The sequence below is a fragment of the Lithobates pipiens genome, unplaced genomic scaffold (assembly GCF_037356315.1).
Source record: "Lithobates pipiens isolate NorthernLeopardFrog02 unplaced genomic scaffold, aLitPip1_a1.2 Scaffold_27, whole genome shotgun sequence".
NCBI classification, from domain to species: domain Eukaryota; kingdom Metazoa; phylum Chordata; class Amphibia; order Anura; family Ranidae; genus Lithobates; species Lithobates pipiens.
In genome coordinates this window covers 37,823,555-37,843,605 of record NW_027507788.1, presented here as the reverse complement: position 1 = coordinate 37,843,605, position 20,051 = coordinate 37,823,555, and the positions used below count along the sequence as shown (strand labels likewise).

Below are 20,051 nucleotides of genomic sequence, written 5' to 3'. Positions count from 1 at the left end.
CGCAGAGACCCACCAGCCTTTCCTCAGACTGGCAGTAAGAACCTCGGTAGGGGTGCTACACCTGCAGTTCAAAGCACTTCCCTTCGGGCTATCCTCTTCCCCCTGAATCTTCACCAAAGTGATGGCAGAAGTTCTGGCATTTCTGCGTCTCAGGGGAATCTCGGTGATCGCGTATCTCGACGATCTTCTCCTGTTTGCCCCTTCTCCGACGCAGTTGACTCGAGATTTACAGATAGCAAGAGACCTGTTAGTAAGCCTGGGTTGGCTTCTAAGCCTGGAGAAATCCAACTTAAATCCTTCCCAGAGGGTCACCTTCCTGGGGTATGTGTTGGACTCAACAGAACAAAAAATCTTCCTCCCTTTAGAAAAAATTCAAAAGGTAGACAAGGCACTGTTGTTTCTCCAGGGCAGCCACCAGATCTCAGTAAGGAAGGTCATGTTGGCATTGGGCTTGCTGACGTCCACGCTCCCAGCGGTTCAGTGGGTGGGATTACATTACCGTCCTCTGCAATTATTTATACTGAAGGTTTGGGACCACAGCCAGGGGTCTCTGGATTCTTTGGTTTCGGTTCCAAATCAGGTAAAGAGGTCCCTCTGGTGGTGGAGAAAGGGAGCAAATTTGTCCTAAGGCCTAGAGTGGATTTTACCAATATCCAGGGTGGTCACAACCGATGCAAGCAGCTCAGGTTGGGGTGCACACCTAGACTCCCGTTTGATACAGGGTACCTGGGAGAGGAGGGAGTCGAAGAGATCCTCGAATTGGAGGGAGCTGAGGGCAGTAGATCTGGCTCTCAGGACCTTTCAGAGAGAACTCCGGGGGCATCATGTAAAAGTCAGGTCGGTGGTAGCTTACATCAACAGACAGGGGGGCACCAGGAGCGAATCCTTATGGGCCCTAACAAAAGCCATCCTCAGGTGGGCCGAAGCAAATGTCCTGTCCCTGTCAGCGATCCACTTGAAGGGAGAGCAAAATCAGGTGGCAGATTTCCTCAGCAGGAGAACACTGAGAGAAGGCAACTGGGTTCTCAAACAGGAGGTTTTCGAAATGATCACCCAGAGGTGGGGGATTCCTTCGATAGACCTCTTTGCCTCGAGGGAAAACGCGAAGGTAGCCATCTTCTTTTCTATAAACAGGGGGGACGGGGCGTTGGGGGTGGACGCACTAGCACAGAGTTGGGGTTTCTCCAGGTGCTATGCTTTCCCCCCTCCCGTGCTGATTCCGGCAGTGTTAAGGAAGTTTCAGGTGGAGAATACTACCCTTATTCTAATCGCACCTCACTTGCCCAGGAGGCCGTGGTTCTCCATTCTGAAGGGCCTGTCTGTAGAACCCCCCTGGATTCTCCCAGTCCAGGAAGATCTCCTTTCTCAGGGTCCAATCTGCTGTCCTCAGGTGGAGCGGTGGAACCTTGCAGCTTGGCTTCTGAGGAGGAATTGTTGAAGGGCAAGGGCTTCTCAGATCGTTTAGTAGCCACTCTCCTAAACTGCAGGAAAAAGGAAACCCAGACCATTTACTTAAAGGTATGGAGGCGGTTCAATAGTTGGTGCTCAGAGAGCTCCTTCAACGTGCGCAGCTCTGTAGCCGTTCTAGAGTTCCTGCAGGCTGGGGCAGATAAAGGTTTAGCCCTTGGAACACTGAAGGGTCAGGTATCTGCTTTAAGCGTGTTTCTAGAAAGGCATCTAGCATCAGACCCTTGGATAATGAGGTTCTTCAAAGCCCTAAGTAGGCAGAGACCTGTTTCAAATCCCCCCTTTCCAGTTTGGGATCTTTCTTTAGTTTTACAGTTTCTCACAGGAGAACCTTTTGAGCCATTGGAATCTTGCTCATTAAAACTGATCACTCTCAAAACGGTGTTTTTGGTGGCGATCACTACAGCAAGGAGAGTGAGTGAACTCGAAGCCCTTTCGGTTAGGGCACCTTTTTTTCAGGTCTTTCCGGACCGTTTGGTTTTTAAGACGGATCCGGCCTTTTTACCTAAGGTAGCCTCTAGTTTTCATAGAGTCCAGGAGATTGTGCTACCTACTTTCTGTTCAAATCCAGTAAGAGAACAGGAACACATCTTTCATAGATTGGATGTTAGAAGATGTGTCCTTCATTATTTAGATTGCACAAGTCAGTTCAGGAAGTCTGATTCACTTTTTGTGTTATTCTCAGGGGCTAGTAAGGGTTCCAAAGCCTCTAGACGTACGATAGCCAGATGGTTAAGGTTAGCCATTGGGCACGTTTACGTGGCAGGGGGGTTAGAACCCCCAGTTGGGATTAGAGCACACTCAACCAGGGCAGTGGCAACTTCTCAGGCAGAGTGGGCTGGTGCATCTCCTGAACAGATCTGTAGAGCTGCAACGTGGTCCAGTTTTTCTACGTTCGTGAAACACTATAGACTGGATCTTCTGTCAGCCAAAGACCAAGCCTTTGGTCGTAAAGTGCTGCAAGCAGTGGTCCCACCCTAAGGTAATGTGCTCGCTTATCCTCTCTAAGGTGGTTGTCCTGAAAGACGAACTTGGGAAAAATTGAGTTACGTACCGGTAACATCCTTTTCCGGGAGTCTTTCAGGACAGCACCGGTTCCCACCCAGGTTTTTGGAGATCGTCGGGAACTCATCACATGAGACCGTCAGGTAAGATTAAAAGTTTGTTTGTTTGACGTGTTCTTGTGTCTCCCCAGTTGGCCGGAGGTACTCTGGAAGAACTGAGGGACGGAGGGAGGACAAGGCTTAAATCTTGAAATTGAAGGTGGTGTTTCCTAAGAGGGGAGGAGCCAGGGTCTCTCTAAGGTGGCTGTCCTGAAAGACTCCCGGAAAAGGATGTTACCGGTACGTAACTCCGTTTTTTGTTCATAACTTCACAATACAAACCCATAAAATTACATTATATCATCTGCAAAAGTGATGATCCTGGGCCTTAACACGTTTCCTGGACTTAGTCCACTTCTTCAGGAATTATAGACATATTTCCAAATAGAAAAATATCCATCATTATTTACAATTCATAATAGTGTAATAACCAACATCCCATTGAATACTCAAATACATCATCTTGTACTAGTTGTGGTTTCCCCATACACATCTGATGTACCCTTATTTTGTGTACAGTCCATGGGATAAAAAGTTAAAGTGGACCTTCAATGGCAAACCAATGGTCTCCTTTTTGAGCCAGATCCCTTCCCCCACACAATATTTGCTTTTAAATGCCTTTCGTACACAAACCGTTCACCACCCAAAAACATAAATGATTGCCTTGGTCCCCTGGCCTCTGACACTTCTGGAAGGCATGAGGGAAGTCACTGTGCCTCTCAGCAAAGCTGGGAGCTTGAAGTGCCGCAAAAGTCAACTCTTGAGGGAATTTAATCCCCCAGCTCTGCTAGAAGGTACAGTGATGTCACCCATGACCCCCAAAAGCATTGAAGCCAAGCCAAGGTTAGGTTTGTGGGGGGGGGGGGGGCAGTTTGTTTACAAATTGCTTTTAAAGCCATTTGTTTTCAGGGGCAGTTAAAAAAGCAGACTTTTCATTTGCCTGAATTGCCTCATTTGTTTGAATGAACATGGATATTTGTTTGCATATTATTTAGTAATGTTTCCTTTTTTCCAAAACGAAGAGAGCCCACATTTTATTTATTATATTTTAATTCCAGCACATGTAAGAGGGGGGTCCACTTACCCTGAAAGGAATAGGAACATAAAGAGTTAAAACTGACTTTAGCATCAGATACATTTTTCTTACGTAGTTGTAAGCTGATGCATTAGTGCAGTAATGCGCTTACCTTGGTCAACGCGTCCTTCTTTTTTCACTCTTGTATCACACACTTGTAAAGCTTCATGAAATGTTAGTTGTGCGGTAACACTGTACATTACTTCCTGTTTTTCAGATATATGCAACAAAACCTCAGTTTCTTATCTTGGGATGTTGAAATAGTTTCATTAGTTTTTTTTATGCTGCCCAGCTAGAAATTAACCAGATCATTTTTCTTTCAACCTGCTGGTTGAACAACAAAAAAAAAAAGATCAATGTATGAGCTGCCTTAAAAGAACATTTGACCTCCTGTTACGAAGCAAAACTGCACTTTCTTTCTTGTTCATTAAGGGACCGGATTCGGAGACAGCTGGGTCATACTCCTGGGGAGTGTTCTTTATTAGTCATGATGGGCATATGCTTAGTGGTGACAGAACATCTCCTGCACAATTATCTCTAAGCATACATCTATCATGACTAATATAGAACACTTCACAAGAGTTTTAGGATAGGAGTCCTTTAGGACGTGTTGTCATTTTCATTTGAGCCTTGATAAAGGGGAACTGTTGGCCCCCGAAATCCACTGATTACCTTTTAATTTGTAAAAAAAATAATATGCCTAAAATTAGCATCTGGTTCTCTTTTTCTAGATTTCATTTGGCTTTATCTGGGCCATTCCTGCTGTAGATCCAGTGAGATTCCATCTTAATAAAATGCTGTTCATGCCTGCTAAGGATGCACCAGTTTTTAGTGATCACAAAAATTGTGAAAAGTCTTTTCAAATCACTGCTTTCACCAGCAGGTCCTTCTTTGTTACTTGCCATAAGCATGATGCCTATATGTTAATTCCTAGAGGAATGGGCAAAATGTATGTCTAGGATTCAGCAACTGTCTTTACTGGTCCTTTATTTGTAGAGCACTTAGAGCTTATGATTTCAGCCCTACACTATTATGTAGACAGGTTAGGCCCCTTTCACACATGCGGACAGTATGTCCGTATTTCATCCATCCGTTTGCGGATGAAATACGGACATACATGCATATCTATGGGATAGCGGGTGTCTGCTGATGGACATCCGCAGACACCCGCTATTGTCCGCCTCCGCTACTGTCCGATTCTGCAGACGGAGGAAAATCCTATTTTTCTATCCGTCTGCAGAGCGGATCGGATGAACACGGACAGACGAGCCGTGCTCATCCGATCCCCATAGCGGAGAGCTGACAGGGCGGTCCCTGCACAGTGTGCGGAGACTGCCCTGTCCGCCGCCGGCTCAACAGGGACAACGGAGCGATTCCCGCTGAGCGAGCGGATCATCACGGGGCGGATCATTACTGATCCGCCCCGTGTGAAAGGGGCCTTAGTTGATATTGTTTGTCTCATTTCCTGAATAGGTATCCTATCAGTGAATATGCGGTATACTCCTTTGTTAAAATGTTGGTCTGCAGAACAGTAATGTAGAAAAAGGCTGTGAGTGCCTTTTTGATGTTGAACTTCTCTGTGGTGCCTCTTTAGACACTCTTTCATAAACAATGTCACTGGGGGTAAAAGTACTCATCTACCTCAACAGAAGAAGCCTAGGCCTTAACTGGTTTTCCTCCAAGCCAGCAAGAGTTCCTTTTATTACTCTCAGACTTCACCTTCCAAGCCCAAGACAGGAGCCCAGTTCAGCTGCAACCATGGTCCTCCTAAATCCCCCAAATCTGCAAACAAGTCCTCTACTGTATAGACCAGTGATGGTGAACCTTGGCTCAACTACACTGCAGAGTGTATGAGCATCATGGGAAATGTAGTTTAAAAACATCTGGGTTGCCAAGGTTCACTATCACCGGTATAGACGCTTGGATACAAATGCTGGCTAGCACTCACTGAAGTGAGTGTTTTATCTTGTTTTTAATATAAGCCTAAAGCAGCCTTTCTCCACCTTTTAATCACAGAGGAACCCTTGAAATAACTTTTCAGTCTCAGGCAACCCCTGCTAAAAATGACTATATCTATAACTCATGATACATTAGTGTGATGGTCAGTGGGAAGATTGCCCCTTACACTTGTGGTCATTGGGAAGAATTATCCCCTTACAGATAGATAAAATGATTAATGGTGTTAGTGGGAACTTATCTGAGAGGCATAAATTGCTCATTGCTCAAAGAAACCTTGCTAACCTTTAGAGAAACCCTGGTTGAGAAACCCTGACCTAAAGGATTCTGCCAGCCCTCGGCAAGTTTTTTTCTTCTTCCAATATATTCAATTGAACCGTGAATGTGGTTGACATTTGGCTTGAAGTGACTAGACCAGAAAACTATTGGAATATGAAGGAGGTGGGGAACATAAGCAGATGATTTTAAACATTAGAGGAATTTATTTAAAGCAGTTTGACCTTACTTATTAGTAAAGAGTCAAACATGTACTTGTGAGCAGGGAAGGGCTGGCAGCCTTAGGCCTGGGAGGCAAGTCCAGTCAAGTGGCCCATTGAACCTCCAAATCAGCTCACCATCCATGCTTACCTGGTTTTATAATTGATATTGATTTTATGCAGCAAGACAAATATGATTCAATGTGTTAACATAATAAAATTTTAATTGCAACAAAGGAGGTTTAACAAAAATAATGCATCAATGCATCCTCACCAGTGTCCATCAATGCACCCTCACCAGTGTCCATCAATGCTACCTGATCAGTGCTTATCAGTGCAGCCTCACCAGTGCCCATCAGCTCAACACATCATCCTTATCCCTCAACATTGTAACTTCATCATCACCATCCCCAGCTTCCTTTTCCATAACCATCTTCATCCAGGGCTGGACTGGGACAAAAATTTGGCCCTGGACTTCATCAAGACCGGCCCACTCCAATTTTGAAAACACGCACAAAAACAGTATGCTGCGCACTTGCACGAGAGTGACATCCTCACGGCCCGGCTAGCCACATAGCAGGAGTATGCAAACTCAGAAGCAAGACCAGGTGAAGGGGGAAGCCCCCGGCAGCAGTGACAGCGCACTACTGGAGGGCTTTGCTTCAAAGGTCAGTTTGTCATCTGACAATAAAATCGTGCCCACACTGTAAGGGCTTGTTTAGGTCCAGGCAGCATGAAACAGGAAGATTTGCTTACTTGATCCTCCATCCTGTTAGACTGGTCCTCAGAGTCTTCTCCCCCCATGCTCCAATGTCTTCTGATGTCATCAAGACTGATGCAGAAACCATAACACCATTTTTTCCCATTGGGCCCCCTTCATTCCATAGGGTCCTTCTTCTAGGCCCCCTACATACCATACAACCCCTACATCCCATAGGGTCCTTCTTCCCATTGGGGGCCCCCTTCATTCCATAGGGTCCTTCAGATAGGGCCTCTACATCTCAAATCTTTATGCCTTAGGACCCCTTCTTCCCACAAAAGCCTCTTCATTCCATGGGTCCCCTGGTGATCTTTTATTTTCCAGTCCCTCTCTACCCCCTGGTGTCCCCCTGTCACCTGCCCAAAGCCTGGCTCTGCATTATATATTTTAAAATAAACAACTAATGCACACACCTATTTTTGATCAACCGCAGTAGTGAGAAGCTGCCAACATCAAACAGGTTAACACAAATCCACAGATAAATTGAATATATAGCAAAGGATGTGACGCTAACCAGAATAACATCAAAAATCCATTTGGTGCAAATAATGATTCAAATAATATGCAAAATCCAACATAGCTAAAAGTACATCAAAAGTGTCAATTAATATTGAAATGTGCATAAAAAAAATTTCAGCAAAAAATTCATATATAAACCATTCATTATAAAACCATTATAACCATTGGATATAATGGTTTCATAATTACAACCATTATATCCAAACTATGTCCTTGGTATTAAAGCGCAAAAAGAATGCAAAAAAAACAAACAAAGGGGGTTTTAATTATAAGCATGGTTTATATATGAATTTTTTTTTTTTTTCAATATTTTTATGCACATTTTTATATTAATTGACAGTTTTGGCGAACTTTTAGCTACCGTATGTTGGATTTTGCATATTATTTTAATCATTGTTTTCACCAAATAGATTTTCTATGTTATTTTATTTAGCGCCACATCCTTTGCTATATATATATATATATATATATGCAGTGTGTGTGTGTGTGTGTGTATATATATATATATAGCTATATGCAGTGTATATATATATATATATATATATATATATATATATATATATATATATATATATATATATATAGCTATATGCAGTGTGTATGTATGTATGTATGTATATATATATAGCTATATGCAGTGTGTAGATAGATATGCAGTGTGTAGATAGATAGATATAGCTGTATACAATATATATATATATATATATATACAGCCATATGCTATATACAGTATATATACATGTTATTTTATTTAGTGCCACATCCTTTGCTATATATATATATATATATATATATATATATATATATATATATATATATATATACAGCTATATGCTATATACAGTGTGTGTGTGTATATATATATATATATATATATATATATATATATACATACACATATACACAGCCATATGCAATAACTGTGCTGGGCCGGCCGGTTACCTGGACGGGTTCCAGCAGCACCACCATCCTCCGGCCTCCCTCATCTGCCAGGGACTTCTCTGCCTGTCGGCTGCTCTCATGTCATCACACGGCGGCCCCCGGCTTATTTAAATTCACAGCGTCCGTTACCGCGGGGGCCGCCGGAGATAGTCGAGTTTTCATAGCTGAAGAGCTGTCGGAGAGGAGGGGGCGGGGGAAGCCGAGCGGTGACGGAAAAGGACGAATGTGGGCCGGAGGTGGCCGAAGATCTGTGCAGTGTTCTGAAAGCACCGAGTGGGGGCGGAAAGAGCCGAAGTGCGCCGCTCTGCGCTCGGAAGTACAGCGGTGCTCAAATTAATGGCCGCGTGAGTAGCGCAGCCATTAATTTGGCAGGCTGTCACTGAAACCGGCCCACTGAGCCATCGGCCCACCGGGAAACTCCCGGTAGTCCCGATGGCCAGTACATGCCTGTCTTCATCCCTCTCAATAGCCATCTTCATCCCTAAATTCCTTTTTCAGTATCATTCTCATTCTATTTCACACTGTAACCAAGTCTTCCTCATCCCTGAATTCTTAATGTAACCTCATCATCCACTTCAATCTCCATAGTCATCCTCATGATCTTCCTCATTCCTCTCATAATTGTCCCCATCATCCTCATCCCTCTCCAGCATGATCTCCTCTCTCTCCACATTGTAACTCCATCATCCTCATCCCGCTCCAGCGTGATCTCATCTCTCTCCACATTGTAACTCCATCATCCTCATCGTTCTCCATAACCATCTTCATCACCAACTTCACTCCATAATCAGCGCCATCCCTCCGTGATTTTATAACCCATCATCCTCATCCTTGTATTCTCTATGTGCTCTTTTCTCTATTTCCTCTATCACCACATGATCCATCTTCATCCTCATGCCTCAAGCAGCCTCTATCCTTCCCTCTTTCCATATTCATCCTCACCCCCACCAATTATCATCTTCATCCCTGTAGGTCCCTCTTTCCTTATGACAGAGGACACTCTCCTGATATCAGGCTATATGACCTGTAGTGTAATGTAATCTATGGTGTAAGATGTGTTCTTGGTACAGTCAGAGGAAGTGGCTGCCTCAGCACACTTACCTCCCTCCGTGTTGCTCTTTCCTGCACCAGAGAAGGTGGGTTTCGAGTCCCACTCAATCAAAAAGTGAGCCTAGGGACAGGCTTTGCCCCAGGGCTGTACTCAGTAGGTGTGAGTCCCCAATGAGAATGCACTGATCGGGGGGGGGGGGGAATGGGGGGTAGGGAGAGGAATTTATTTCCTCGGCATGTGTTCCTCTGTCACTGTTCTTGTGCGGCTGGGGCTGGTTAAGTAGGGACCTTGTTAATCCAGTCCTGGTGTTGAGACAGCCCCGGTGCACGGGGTGATAGTGAAACGGCCTGGGGGGAGACTGCCACCCTGCCCCCCGGCCCAGTCCGCCCCTGCTTGTAAGTGAGCCTTTAATAAAAGTGTCACAGAGGTATGATCATTCTGCCCATGGAGGATGAAATACACATTTTGAGTGGACAACTGGATTTATGACACTTATTGTGGATAAAATGATTGTACTAATAGTTTCATAGTTTCATAGTTTGTAAGGTTGAATAAAGACTCCAGTCCATCCAGTTCAACCTGATTGAGTGTCTACAATTGCCCCTGTACATTGCACACTCTCATTGGTCCCTACCTTCAAAGAGCCCACAATCCAAGGTCCCCATTCTTATACTAGGGCCAATTTTGGACAGAAGCCAATTAACCTACCTGCATGTCTTAGGATTGTGGGAGGAAACCGGAGTAAGCCCACGCAGGCACAGGGAGAACATGCAAACTCCAGGCAGGTAGTGTCGTGGTTGGGATTTGAACCAGCGACCTTTCTTACTGCTAGGTGAGAGTGCTAACCACCACACCACTGTGCCGCCCACCACACCACTGTGCCGCTAATGTTTTGTAATTTATTTTCTTGGGAAATGGGAGAATGGTTCACACAAATAAATGAAATGCTCTAACATAGTTTTTTGACACAATATTATATTGTAGATGAAATATTGTACTAATGTTTTGTAATTTATTTTTTGGGGAGATGGGGGGAATGGTTCACACAAATAAAATATATGATCCAACATAGTTATTCCAAATAATAACTTTGATATCAAATAAGAACTAGGCACCCTAGAGCTAAAGTTTACCAGCTCAGTCAAAAAGCACAGCTGCTAACCTTTGATCAAAATAGGAAGCTTGGAGCTTGAATAATTATAATATCAGATTCAATTGTAAAGCAGAATTCCAGCTAGAAATAACAAGATAAAAATGAATAGCCCAATAAAAGATAAAAATAACAAGAAAAAAAAGATTTTTCTGTAATATTCATCTTCAGTCCCCAGATTTGCCCCGCATTCTTTTTTTCTGTTGCTAGATGTCTTCGAACTGTTGTCCACCACCATTCAACGCTTCAAAGCCCTGCCCGTTCTACACCCACCCCAGACTGTGGCAGGAAAATGAAAGGAGAAGCAGCACAATTGATGAGCTCATATCTGTCATTTTCTTCTCTTCATATCAGCTTGCTTCTTGTCAGCACATGAACTGATTGGCTCCTTGTTCTGCTTTTTCCTATCAAACCCTCCTGTACAGAGACTGCAAGAGGTTGATACCAGGTCATATTTAGGTACTTGCACTGCTGGCATTTAAAAAAATACATTCACTGATGTAATATTGATTACAGAGAAATATTAAAATGTATATTTTTTTCCCAACCAGCGCACACCGATGTACGTTGGCAGAATGGCACGGGCAGGCATATTGGCGTACAGGTACGTCCAATCTTTAATGCCGCCCTGCCATCGTGAGTGCACTGCCGGCGGCACACTCGTGTGCTGGTCGGGACCCCTGTGAGTCCGGTCGCGGGTCCCGCGGACTCTATCGCTGCGGGCATACCCGCGATCGTCTCACGGGGCGGCTGAACGAGGAAATACCATTGTAAACAGCATTTCCCCGTTCTGCCTAGCAACTAGTGACGCTGATCTCTGCTCCATGTGATTGGAGCAGAGATCATTGTTCACTAAATTAAAGCCCAGCCCCCAACAGTTAGCACCGCACCCCTAGGAACACTTAACCCCTACACTGCCACCCACTGGTTAACCCCTTCTCTGCCAGTCATTTACACAGGAATCACTGCATTTATATAGCACTGATTGCTGTATAAATGACAATGGTCCCAAAAAGGTGTCAAAAATGTCCACTGTGTCTGCCATAATGTCGCAGTCACAATAAAAATCGCTGATCGCCGCCATTACTAGTAGAAATTTTTATTTTTTTTAAAATGCCATAAAACTATTCCCTATTTTGTAAACGCTATAACTTTTGCGCAAACCAATCAATAATCGCTTACTGCGATTTTTTTTTTTTTTACCAAAAATATGTAGAAGAATACGTATCGGCCTAAACTGAGGGAAAAAATGTTTTAATATATTTTTGGGGGATATTTATTATAACAAAAAGTAAAAAATAATGCGTTTTTTTCAAAATCGTCGCTCTATTTTTGTTTATAGCACAAAAAATAAAAATGCAGGGGTGATCAAATACCACCAAAAGAAAGCTCTATTTGTGGGGAAAAAAGGACGTCAATTTTGTTTGGGAGCCACGTCGCACGATCGCGCAATTATCAGTTAAAGCGACGCAGTGCCGAATCGCAAAAAGTGGTCTGGTCTTTGACCAGCAAAATGGTCCGGGGCTGAAGTGGCTAGAATGCAACTTTATATACAAACTGCATTTTGTCATGTCTATGTGGTTTTACACTATAACTACAATCTAATTTTATCCTAAAAAACTTTTGTAAATGTATGGTACTTTTTTATTTTTTTTCCTACAGTCTCTACTTTAACGAACTGTCTGATGATGGTCTCCAAGCCCTGAAGCCTGTGGGGGTCAAAGTCCTTGTATCTCTTACTGAAGGAACAGATGCATCACGTCACTGGCATCTAATTTTAAGGGAGCTGCGGGCCAATGTTGGAGGTTGGGATCATGCACGCATTAGCGCTCACCTCACTCTACTCCTGCGGGATCTGCAGCAAAGCCGGGCACTAACTACAAGTCTGTGGCGCAAAGCACGGATTTTCCGTGTAGAGACTGAGGTGAAACGTATGCTGGGCAGAATTCAGCATGGAACACTTTGAAAGGGTTGTGATCAAAAAGCAATTTGTTGTTTTCCAGTATTGTTTGCTTCAGATATTGATTGTACAGTGAAAGGTCACCTCCAAGAAAAGGTTTACATTTACAGGGTGTGTTTGCAGTATACGTACAATTGTGTCAATTGTGTTTGAGCTTCATGATACATAAGAAATAGAATATGTATGTCATTTTGCACTTGTACTCCTAATACTTTGTGCATACAAGGGAGTGGTGGCTATTTTTTAAGGGGTTTATGATAAGCTTTCAAGCATCAAGTGTTGTTTACTTCATTGTTAAAACTTCACTTCCCTTGATTTTAAATTTTTAAATACAACATATTTTTTTGTATAATTAAAAATGTTTTTCAATTCTTACTTTCTGAGGGAAGGTTGACATTTAAAGCATGCCTTTGCCCAAACTATAAACATTACAGCTTTTTAGGAATATTTAAGTATTAGTAAAAAAGTTTTTTATACATAAAAAAAAAATACATTTTATTACAAGATGTCAAATACAGATATTACATACATAATTTGCTAATCGAAATTGGACATTAAAAGAGGGGAGCACATAAGATTTAATAATGGCCAAGTTGGTAAAGGCCTCTGTATAGGTGCGGGTCAGGTCTTCCCTACATGTTTTGCCAAAACGTTGGCTTCCTCGGGGGAATAGGATATGACCAGTATAGAGAAGTAGCTCCCAATCTGCCCAGCTGGAAATATCGGGATAGGATGCGCCAATGGGGGGCGGCGACCTACCACCTACGTAGTGGGGCTGCAGGGGGTAAGAGGTGGCCAGTAAAAACAGGATTAAATCTAGGAAAAGTTTAAAAGCAGGAGCGCTGATTGAATCAAAATTAGTTTTATCAATTGAGGACAGATTTGAAGTAATGGGTATTTTTAAGTAGAGGAGCTATCAACCGTGATAGATCTGGACTTCACAAAGTTACCAATGATAGATGATATATGTAATATATATGGAGCACTGCCTAAGCAATGAGCCCAACCACTCCAAAAAAAAGGTCCAGATGGAAATCCTGATATATAGACAACAAAGGTAACACCACCACTGCTTCCAGGGACACTGTTACCTTTGTCGTCCATATATCAGGAGTGATTGGGCTCATTGCTTAGGTAGTGCTCCATATATCATCTATCATTGGTTAACCTTGTAAAGTCCAGATCTATCACGTTTGATAGCTCCTCTACTTAAAAATAACCGTTACTTCAAATCTGTCCTCAATTGATTAAACTAATTTTGATTTTATCAGCGCTCCTGCTTTTAAACTTTTCCTAGATTTAATCTTGTTTTTACTGGTCGCCTCTTATCCCCTGCAGCCACACTACATAGGTGGTAGGTCGCCGCCCCCTATTGGCGCATCCTTTGCCGATATTTCCAGCTGGGCAGATCGGGAGATATTTCTCTATACTGGTCATGTCCTATTTCCTCGAGGAAGCCAATGTTTTGGTGAAACATGTAGGGAAGACCTGACCCGCGCCTATACAGAGGCCTTTACCAACTTGGCCATTATTAAATCTTATGTGCTCCCCTCTTTTAATGATCAATTTTGATTAGCAAATTATGTATGTAATATCTGTATTTGACATCTTGTAATAAAATGTATCTTTTTTTTTTTATATATATAAAAAACTTTTTTACTACTTAAGTAACATTGGCACCACAATAATCCTTCTCCTTCTGGTATTTCCTATCTTTCTAAATTTACTGGGATGAGGTGCCTTATCTAATATAGACCTACCCGCCACTTTCTGCATTTTGAATATGTAAATACTTATTAAACGAATCAAACTTTAAAAAAGGCCAACACTGACATCTCTAGCTCCTTGTACTATGAACTAATTCATTTGAAAAAAATCACAATAAAGATAACAAGCTGTTACTAAAGAACTTGTAACACTTCAGTTATTATAGAGGTACTAAACCCACAACAGTAAAATCAGTCTGTATATGCAGTAAAACATGCTTGTTGAACTCACTGTGGGCCCTAAGGGGTTAATCATCTGCATTGTGTAAAAAGACTGTGTGATCCTGTATGCACAGATCAACCTCTTGTTCCACTGACTCCAAAACAGGTCTGCATAAGACAGTTACTGGAATCAGGCTGCACATGCTCAGTGTGGTGTGTATTGCTGGAGAGTTTTTTTTTCTTTCTTAGGAGAGTACATGTGATCAGCACAATCCAGACAGAGGGTTAGGGGTCCTATAGCCTGATAGAGCAATTGTGGGAAAATGAACACTCCTCCTACAGACTTTAACCAGGCACTGATAGAAGTCACAAGACTGCTATATACGGCTGATGAGAAAAGGTATTTAGCAGTTTATATTTACTAAAATGATTGCATTTCCATGGTCTGTGTACGGTGGGAGACCAGATATAGTGAATGCAGAGTCCTGGGTTTAGTAACAGTTTAAGTATACACAGATTCCTATAACTCTGGGTTGTAGATTCACATCAGATGGATAGCCAGTCCTTTAGTGTGATATATTCATTTTAAGAGATGGTTACAGTACTGAAACGTAAAAGCAGCAGGTGTGTAAAAGCACAGTCAAACCCTCTAAAAATGTAACAGTCAATCATTCACACCATGCTAAATCTTTCTGCAGTTACCATTAAAATCTGTAAGACTTCAAATAATTGCACACCAGACTTCTACTGCTAATGTACACAAATCCTACCATTTAGTAGCAATAACACTGCAATACCTATGGAGTCACTAGTCACATAAATCACTCAAGGATACATCATTGAGAAAACACACACTTTCTTATTATACTGATGGTCACAATCTTTACAATAATTAATCTCCACCTGACGAACCGTGTATATGTGTGTGTGTGTGTGTATATATATATATATATCATCTATATATCCAGAATTATATTTGTTTCCCAGTATGTCATGTGGTGTCAGATGTTTAAGCCTTTGGAGCATGCTGTTCTTACCGCAAGCCTCAGTTGTCTCCAGCCTGCTCCTCCTCTGGTGCTGTTGCCATGTTTCCTGGACAAAAATTTAACTGACGATAAATGCAGAGGTAGTAGTGCAGACTTGAGGGTGCAAAGACATATTAAATATTATGCACAAATATAAAAGACTATTAGGCTGGGTTCACATTGCAGCGGTGACGAGAATCGGATGTGATTCGCACCGCACTGCAGTGCAAATCACATCCGATCTCTGTGCGATGCGAGTTCAGCCATACAGATAGTATGGCTGAATTTGCATCGCACCCGGCCCAAACTCGCACGGGACCCTTTTTTTGGTCCGCAGCAGAATCGGATCGCATGGGTGTTCACACCATGCGATCCGATTCCTGTCCGAGTTTGCAGACTGCACTGCGATATGCGAACTGATCTGGGGGTGTCATTAACATTTCACTGACACTCCAAGCAGTTCACATAGGGCAGTGTGAACTGCCGCTTGGAGGCATGCGATGCGGGAACCCGCAGCAGATTCGCATCGCTGCAATGTGAACCCAGCCTTAAAGCCAGTCAAATATAACCTGACCCAGGTTTCACTATAGGGGCTTCTTATGGGGTAGCTTCTGCTTATTTAAAGTTATTTACTCAACCTGGATACCCTGGTTACCCTGTTCTGTCATGATATGCCTTCCCTGGCTTAACCCCCAGGCCTTGCCCTGAGCTCCAACACACCTTATGTCTTATCCCTTCAGTTGCTTCAGTTTACCAAATGTCATTTTTAGGATAAGGTGTTTTGCCCTTCCCTGGCTAAGTCTAAACAGTTTAAATTTCCCTGTTTCCTGGGGTTGTTAGGTTGTTCCCTTTTCTTTCCAGCTATGGAGCTTCAGGGTCCCTCATAAGATCCAATCCTCCTTTTTTCTGTTCCCATCAACGGCAGTGACCATCCTTGGACTCTTCTTCCACTTGGGGATCCAATGTGTCTGGGTGGTCATTTTGCCCCCTTTTTCCTTTCAATGGACTTATATCCTTCAAAAACAAGTCTCTTGTTTCTTCATAGCCCATGTCCCATTAAAATCTGGTTCAGGGGCCTATACAGCATCCAGGAGTCTACACTGCTCCTTTGAGCAGAGTCACTACCTATATTTTGTTTCCCGTTTTTTTTCCCTACAATGGTTGCTAGGTGGGTGTTCAGTGTCTGCCGTTGCTCCTACTTCAAGATGTTTCTACTGTTAACTATTTGGCCGCCTTGTTTTCTTCCTGTGGGCCTGCTGTGGATGTTTAGTTTCCCACCCCTCAATTATTGCTTGGGACATTCCATGATCTATAAAGTGATCCCTCTTTCCTGTACTGTATGATAAAGGGGGGGGGGGGGGGGGTTGATGTACCTGTAAATTCTGTATCTTGGAGTACAGGACACAGGCCCCTTCCCTCTCTTCTCTGTGATCTCTCTATTGCTTGCTAACAAAACTGGAGCATCATAGAGGGGGGGGGGGGGTTATATGGGGCACTAAGGGGCAGACTCAGCAAAGCTTTTGCTAGTGTGTAATGACCTGAAAATACAGAATATAACCCATGGGCTATGAATCCATTGATGTGTCCTGTACTGAAATTCAGTTATGCAAAAATTCCTCTTTTGGTTGTCTTGGGTATGGGTCCACATATAAATACATCTCTGACCTAAACAAATCTATAGATAAAATAGTCATGAGGAGGGCTTGTCAGGCCACATGTGGTAGGTCCAGATATAGGTCTGGCTAGGTGCAACTATGGCATAAAGATTAATTACTAGCTTCAGGGAATCCCCAAATAGGCAAGATAGGTGCAACAATGACTCTGAGAGCAGTAACTGGTACATAACTTAGAAGTCTAATGGTGTGGGCAGGGGGCATTGTAATAAGGAGGCAAGCTGGGTTCAACAGAAGAAGTGCAGTACCAGAACAGTATACAGGATCTTAGGCAGCAAACAGTCTAAGGTAAGCAACCGTGTTACAACACAGAAGAATATGTAGACACACTGGAACAGGAATACTGGAATCAGGAACTTACCTTCAGAAATTTTGGAACATACGCCAACAGTCTGGAGCTGTCTTCAATGGCAGCGTACATCACACAATGACCTGATTGCATCTGGAATTTGGCTTATAACGGTTGATGACTGCCACGACATTGAAAAGGTCAGCCGTTTTAATGCTAGTAACTCCATATGACGAGCACTGTGACATAAATGATATTGCCCCTTTAAAGGGTAACTCCACTTTCATGGGGAAATTTATAGCAAATAAAGAAAAAAATAATATAGTGTATACAATTGCAATGCAAATCATATTGTAATTGAATGTTATTAAAAATTACCTTTCCTTTTCAATCTACAGCCGCTGTAATTTTCTATAAAAGCAAAGTAATATGGCTACATGGAGTTGTTCTGTACAGAGAATGTGTACTGACCACCCCCTAGAAATAATTTCTTGCTTGTGTGATTGGCTCACTGATTTTCCAATTAGATACAAGTCAGATTTCAGGCATCCCCTGTAACAAAAATTTCATTTTTGGTGAGATATTTCCAATAGGTACATGTCTAAAGGGATGCAGGCCCAGCAGCTTTCCTCATTAGTGCCCTGTAGCTACACACCTGACTGATAATTATGAAACCACTCCCATTAGACTCACTGAGCCAGGAGACACAGACAAACACACAAGGATGTCTTCAGAATAACAAAAGGTAGCAATCTGCAGCAAAGGTTGTTCTAATGCTTGCAATGTACATGGATCACTCAGAGGGGAATTTTTTTCTCAAAAGTGGAGTTACGCTTTAAATGATTAGCTGGAAAGCACCTAATTTCAATTCACTAAAAAGTCTTTACAGCTGTTTACATTTTTAAGCGGTCCTAAGCTATAAAATATTGTCTCTGAGTTTGCTACTTACTTCAATTAAGGGGTTTGTTAATATTTTATACGGACTTTCAGAACTGAATAAAGGTGGATGAATCACCCATGGGTGTCTGCAATAGTTTAATAACTACAGTTGTTAGATTTCTGTACTTGATTTTCCAGATCTGCCCATTAGAACTGGTTTTCTTTGTAAAAGGGTTCATTCTCTTTACATATTTTATCATATTATAGATAATGCTGCAGAAATAAGACTTTCTGGGGGAGACGGTGTTTGCACTGCATTTGAAGCCATGAGTTCTTTTCTGTAGGAGAGAATGGCAACCCCATACCTGAGATATAAGGAAAGCAAAAGTATAGTACTTGCAAAAAAAAAATCATGTAAAAAAACAAGCCCCAGTTCACTTTTAATGCCCAATCATGTGCTGATTGGACAACAATGGCAGCATTATATAGATCTTTTAAGCACATTGTAAAAGGCTGCATATGCTGAATTGGCATGCTGTTATTGAACTTCTGTCAGCAAAAATGTTTATGATTTAGATAATTTACCTGCTGTTGTATTGTAAATGTGCTATGGTCATGTTCCATGGGTGTTGACTGCTTCTGTAACATTCTACAACCACTGTGTTAGCTATGCGCCCCTTAAAAGTCTATCAATATTTCAGACTTTGGATGCAGTATGTGAAATGTTTGCTCTCTTTGTGTCTTTACAGTATTTTTCACCATAATAAAACTTCTTTCTGATATTGCAACTGTAACTTGGCAAAGCATACCTCTCCGTTAGACAGCTGAGACCTCAAGATCATCGTGTAGAAAATGGTCACCATCCTGCTTTTCCCCTTTAACTGACACTCCCTAAAAGAGGAAGGCGATATTGAGTGCACCAAGCTATTTGATTGAACATTAACCCTGATGTCTTGATGTATGGGAGGGGGGATAGAGCGATTATAGGAGGTGTTGTGCTAGGATGTACTTTGCACCTTTCAAAGGAACATCAGAGATATCCAAGGAAAAATGAAGAAGCGTTCAGGTACAGATCGGTAAAAAAAATCTACACTCTTATTTATGTAATGACACGGCCAGACTTACTTTTTTGGAGTTAGAGAATTCTGTCTTCTATTTAAATTTTCTTATGGGTTATCTCTACATGTTTTTTTTCTTTTTATTGTTTTTCTTTATTATTTCACTTGTAATATAACCAAGCACAAAATGACTTCAAGGATTTAGCTTATGGTAGAGAACTGAAGAACAGTTGTGGCACATAAACCCTCCTGGCATATATATATGGCATATATGCCAACCTGTCTTTGTGTGGCAGCGTGGTCTGGGAAAAAATTATGCTTTTAATTGGGACCTTTCTTGCTTTTAATAATGCTGTTTGTGGTGAGAGAAAAGAAAGTCATTTGAATTCTGAATATAATGTGGGTGCTCCCCAAAATATTGGAGTTAATAATACAATAGAACGGCAATACTCTGAATTAATTAACTAGAAAACATGATTTTAAAAAGAATTGAGTAAAAACAGAAAGCTGCAAAAAAAAAAAAAAAAATAGTGCTTTCTCATGTAGAACTAACCTGCTAGTATGATATTTATGTTTAGTAGCTGCTGGTAAAGCTTTATTTCTTCTTAAAGAGTAACTCCACTTTTTTTGTAGAAAACAATCCTTTCTGGATAATCAATGTGCATTGCAAGGATTTTAACATACTTTATTGCAGAGTCCTACTTGTTTATAAGCTGAAGAAAAAGCTGTTTGTCTTGTGC

General features: G+C 42.0%; 2 protein-coding genes across 3 annotated transcripts in view; both read left to right on the top strand.

Annotated features, from left to right (window-relative positions):
• Positions 1-12,818, top strand: part of NLRX1 (NLR family member X1) — a 74,830-nt gene extending 62,012 nt beyond the window's left edge. For both annotated transcript variants that reach the window (XM_077456812.1, XM_077456814.1), the window contains one exon: positions 12,162-12,818. In XM_077456812.1, the coding sequence (XP_077312938.1) occupies positions 12,162-12,465 (304 nt within the window). In that variant the 3' untranslated portion in view covers positions 12,466-12,818. The remainder of the gene's footprint in view (positions 1-12,161) is intronic.
• A 4,165-nt stretch (positions 12,819-16,983) lies between these two features.
• NHERF4 (NHERF family PDZ scaffold protein 4) overlaps positions 16,984-20,051 on the top strand; it is a 76,571-nt gene continuing 73,503 nt past the window's right edge. Inside the window, exon 1 of the mRNA XM_077456808.1 lies at positions 16,984-19,319. Within this exon, the coding sequence (XP_077312934.1) occupies positions 19,304-19,319 (16 nt within the window). The 5' untranslated portion in view covers positions 16,984-19,303. The remainder of the gene's footprint in view (positions 19,320-20,051) is intronic.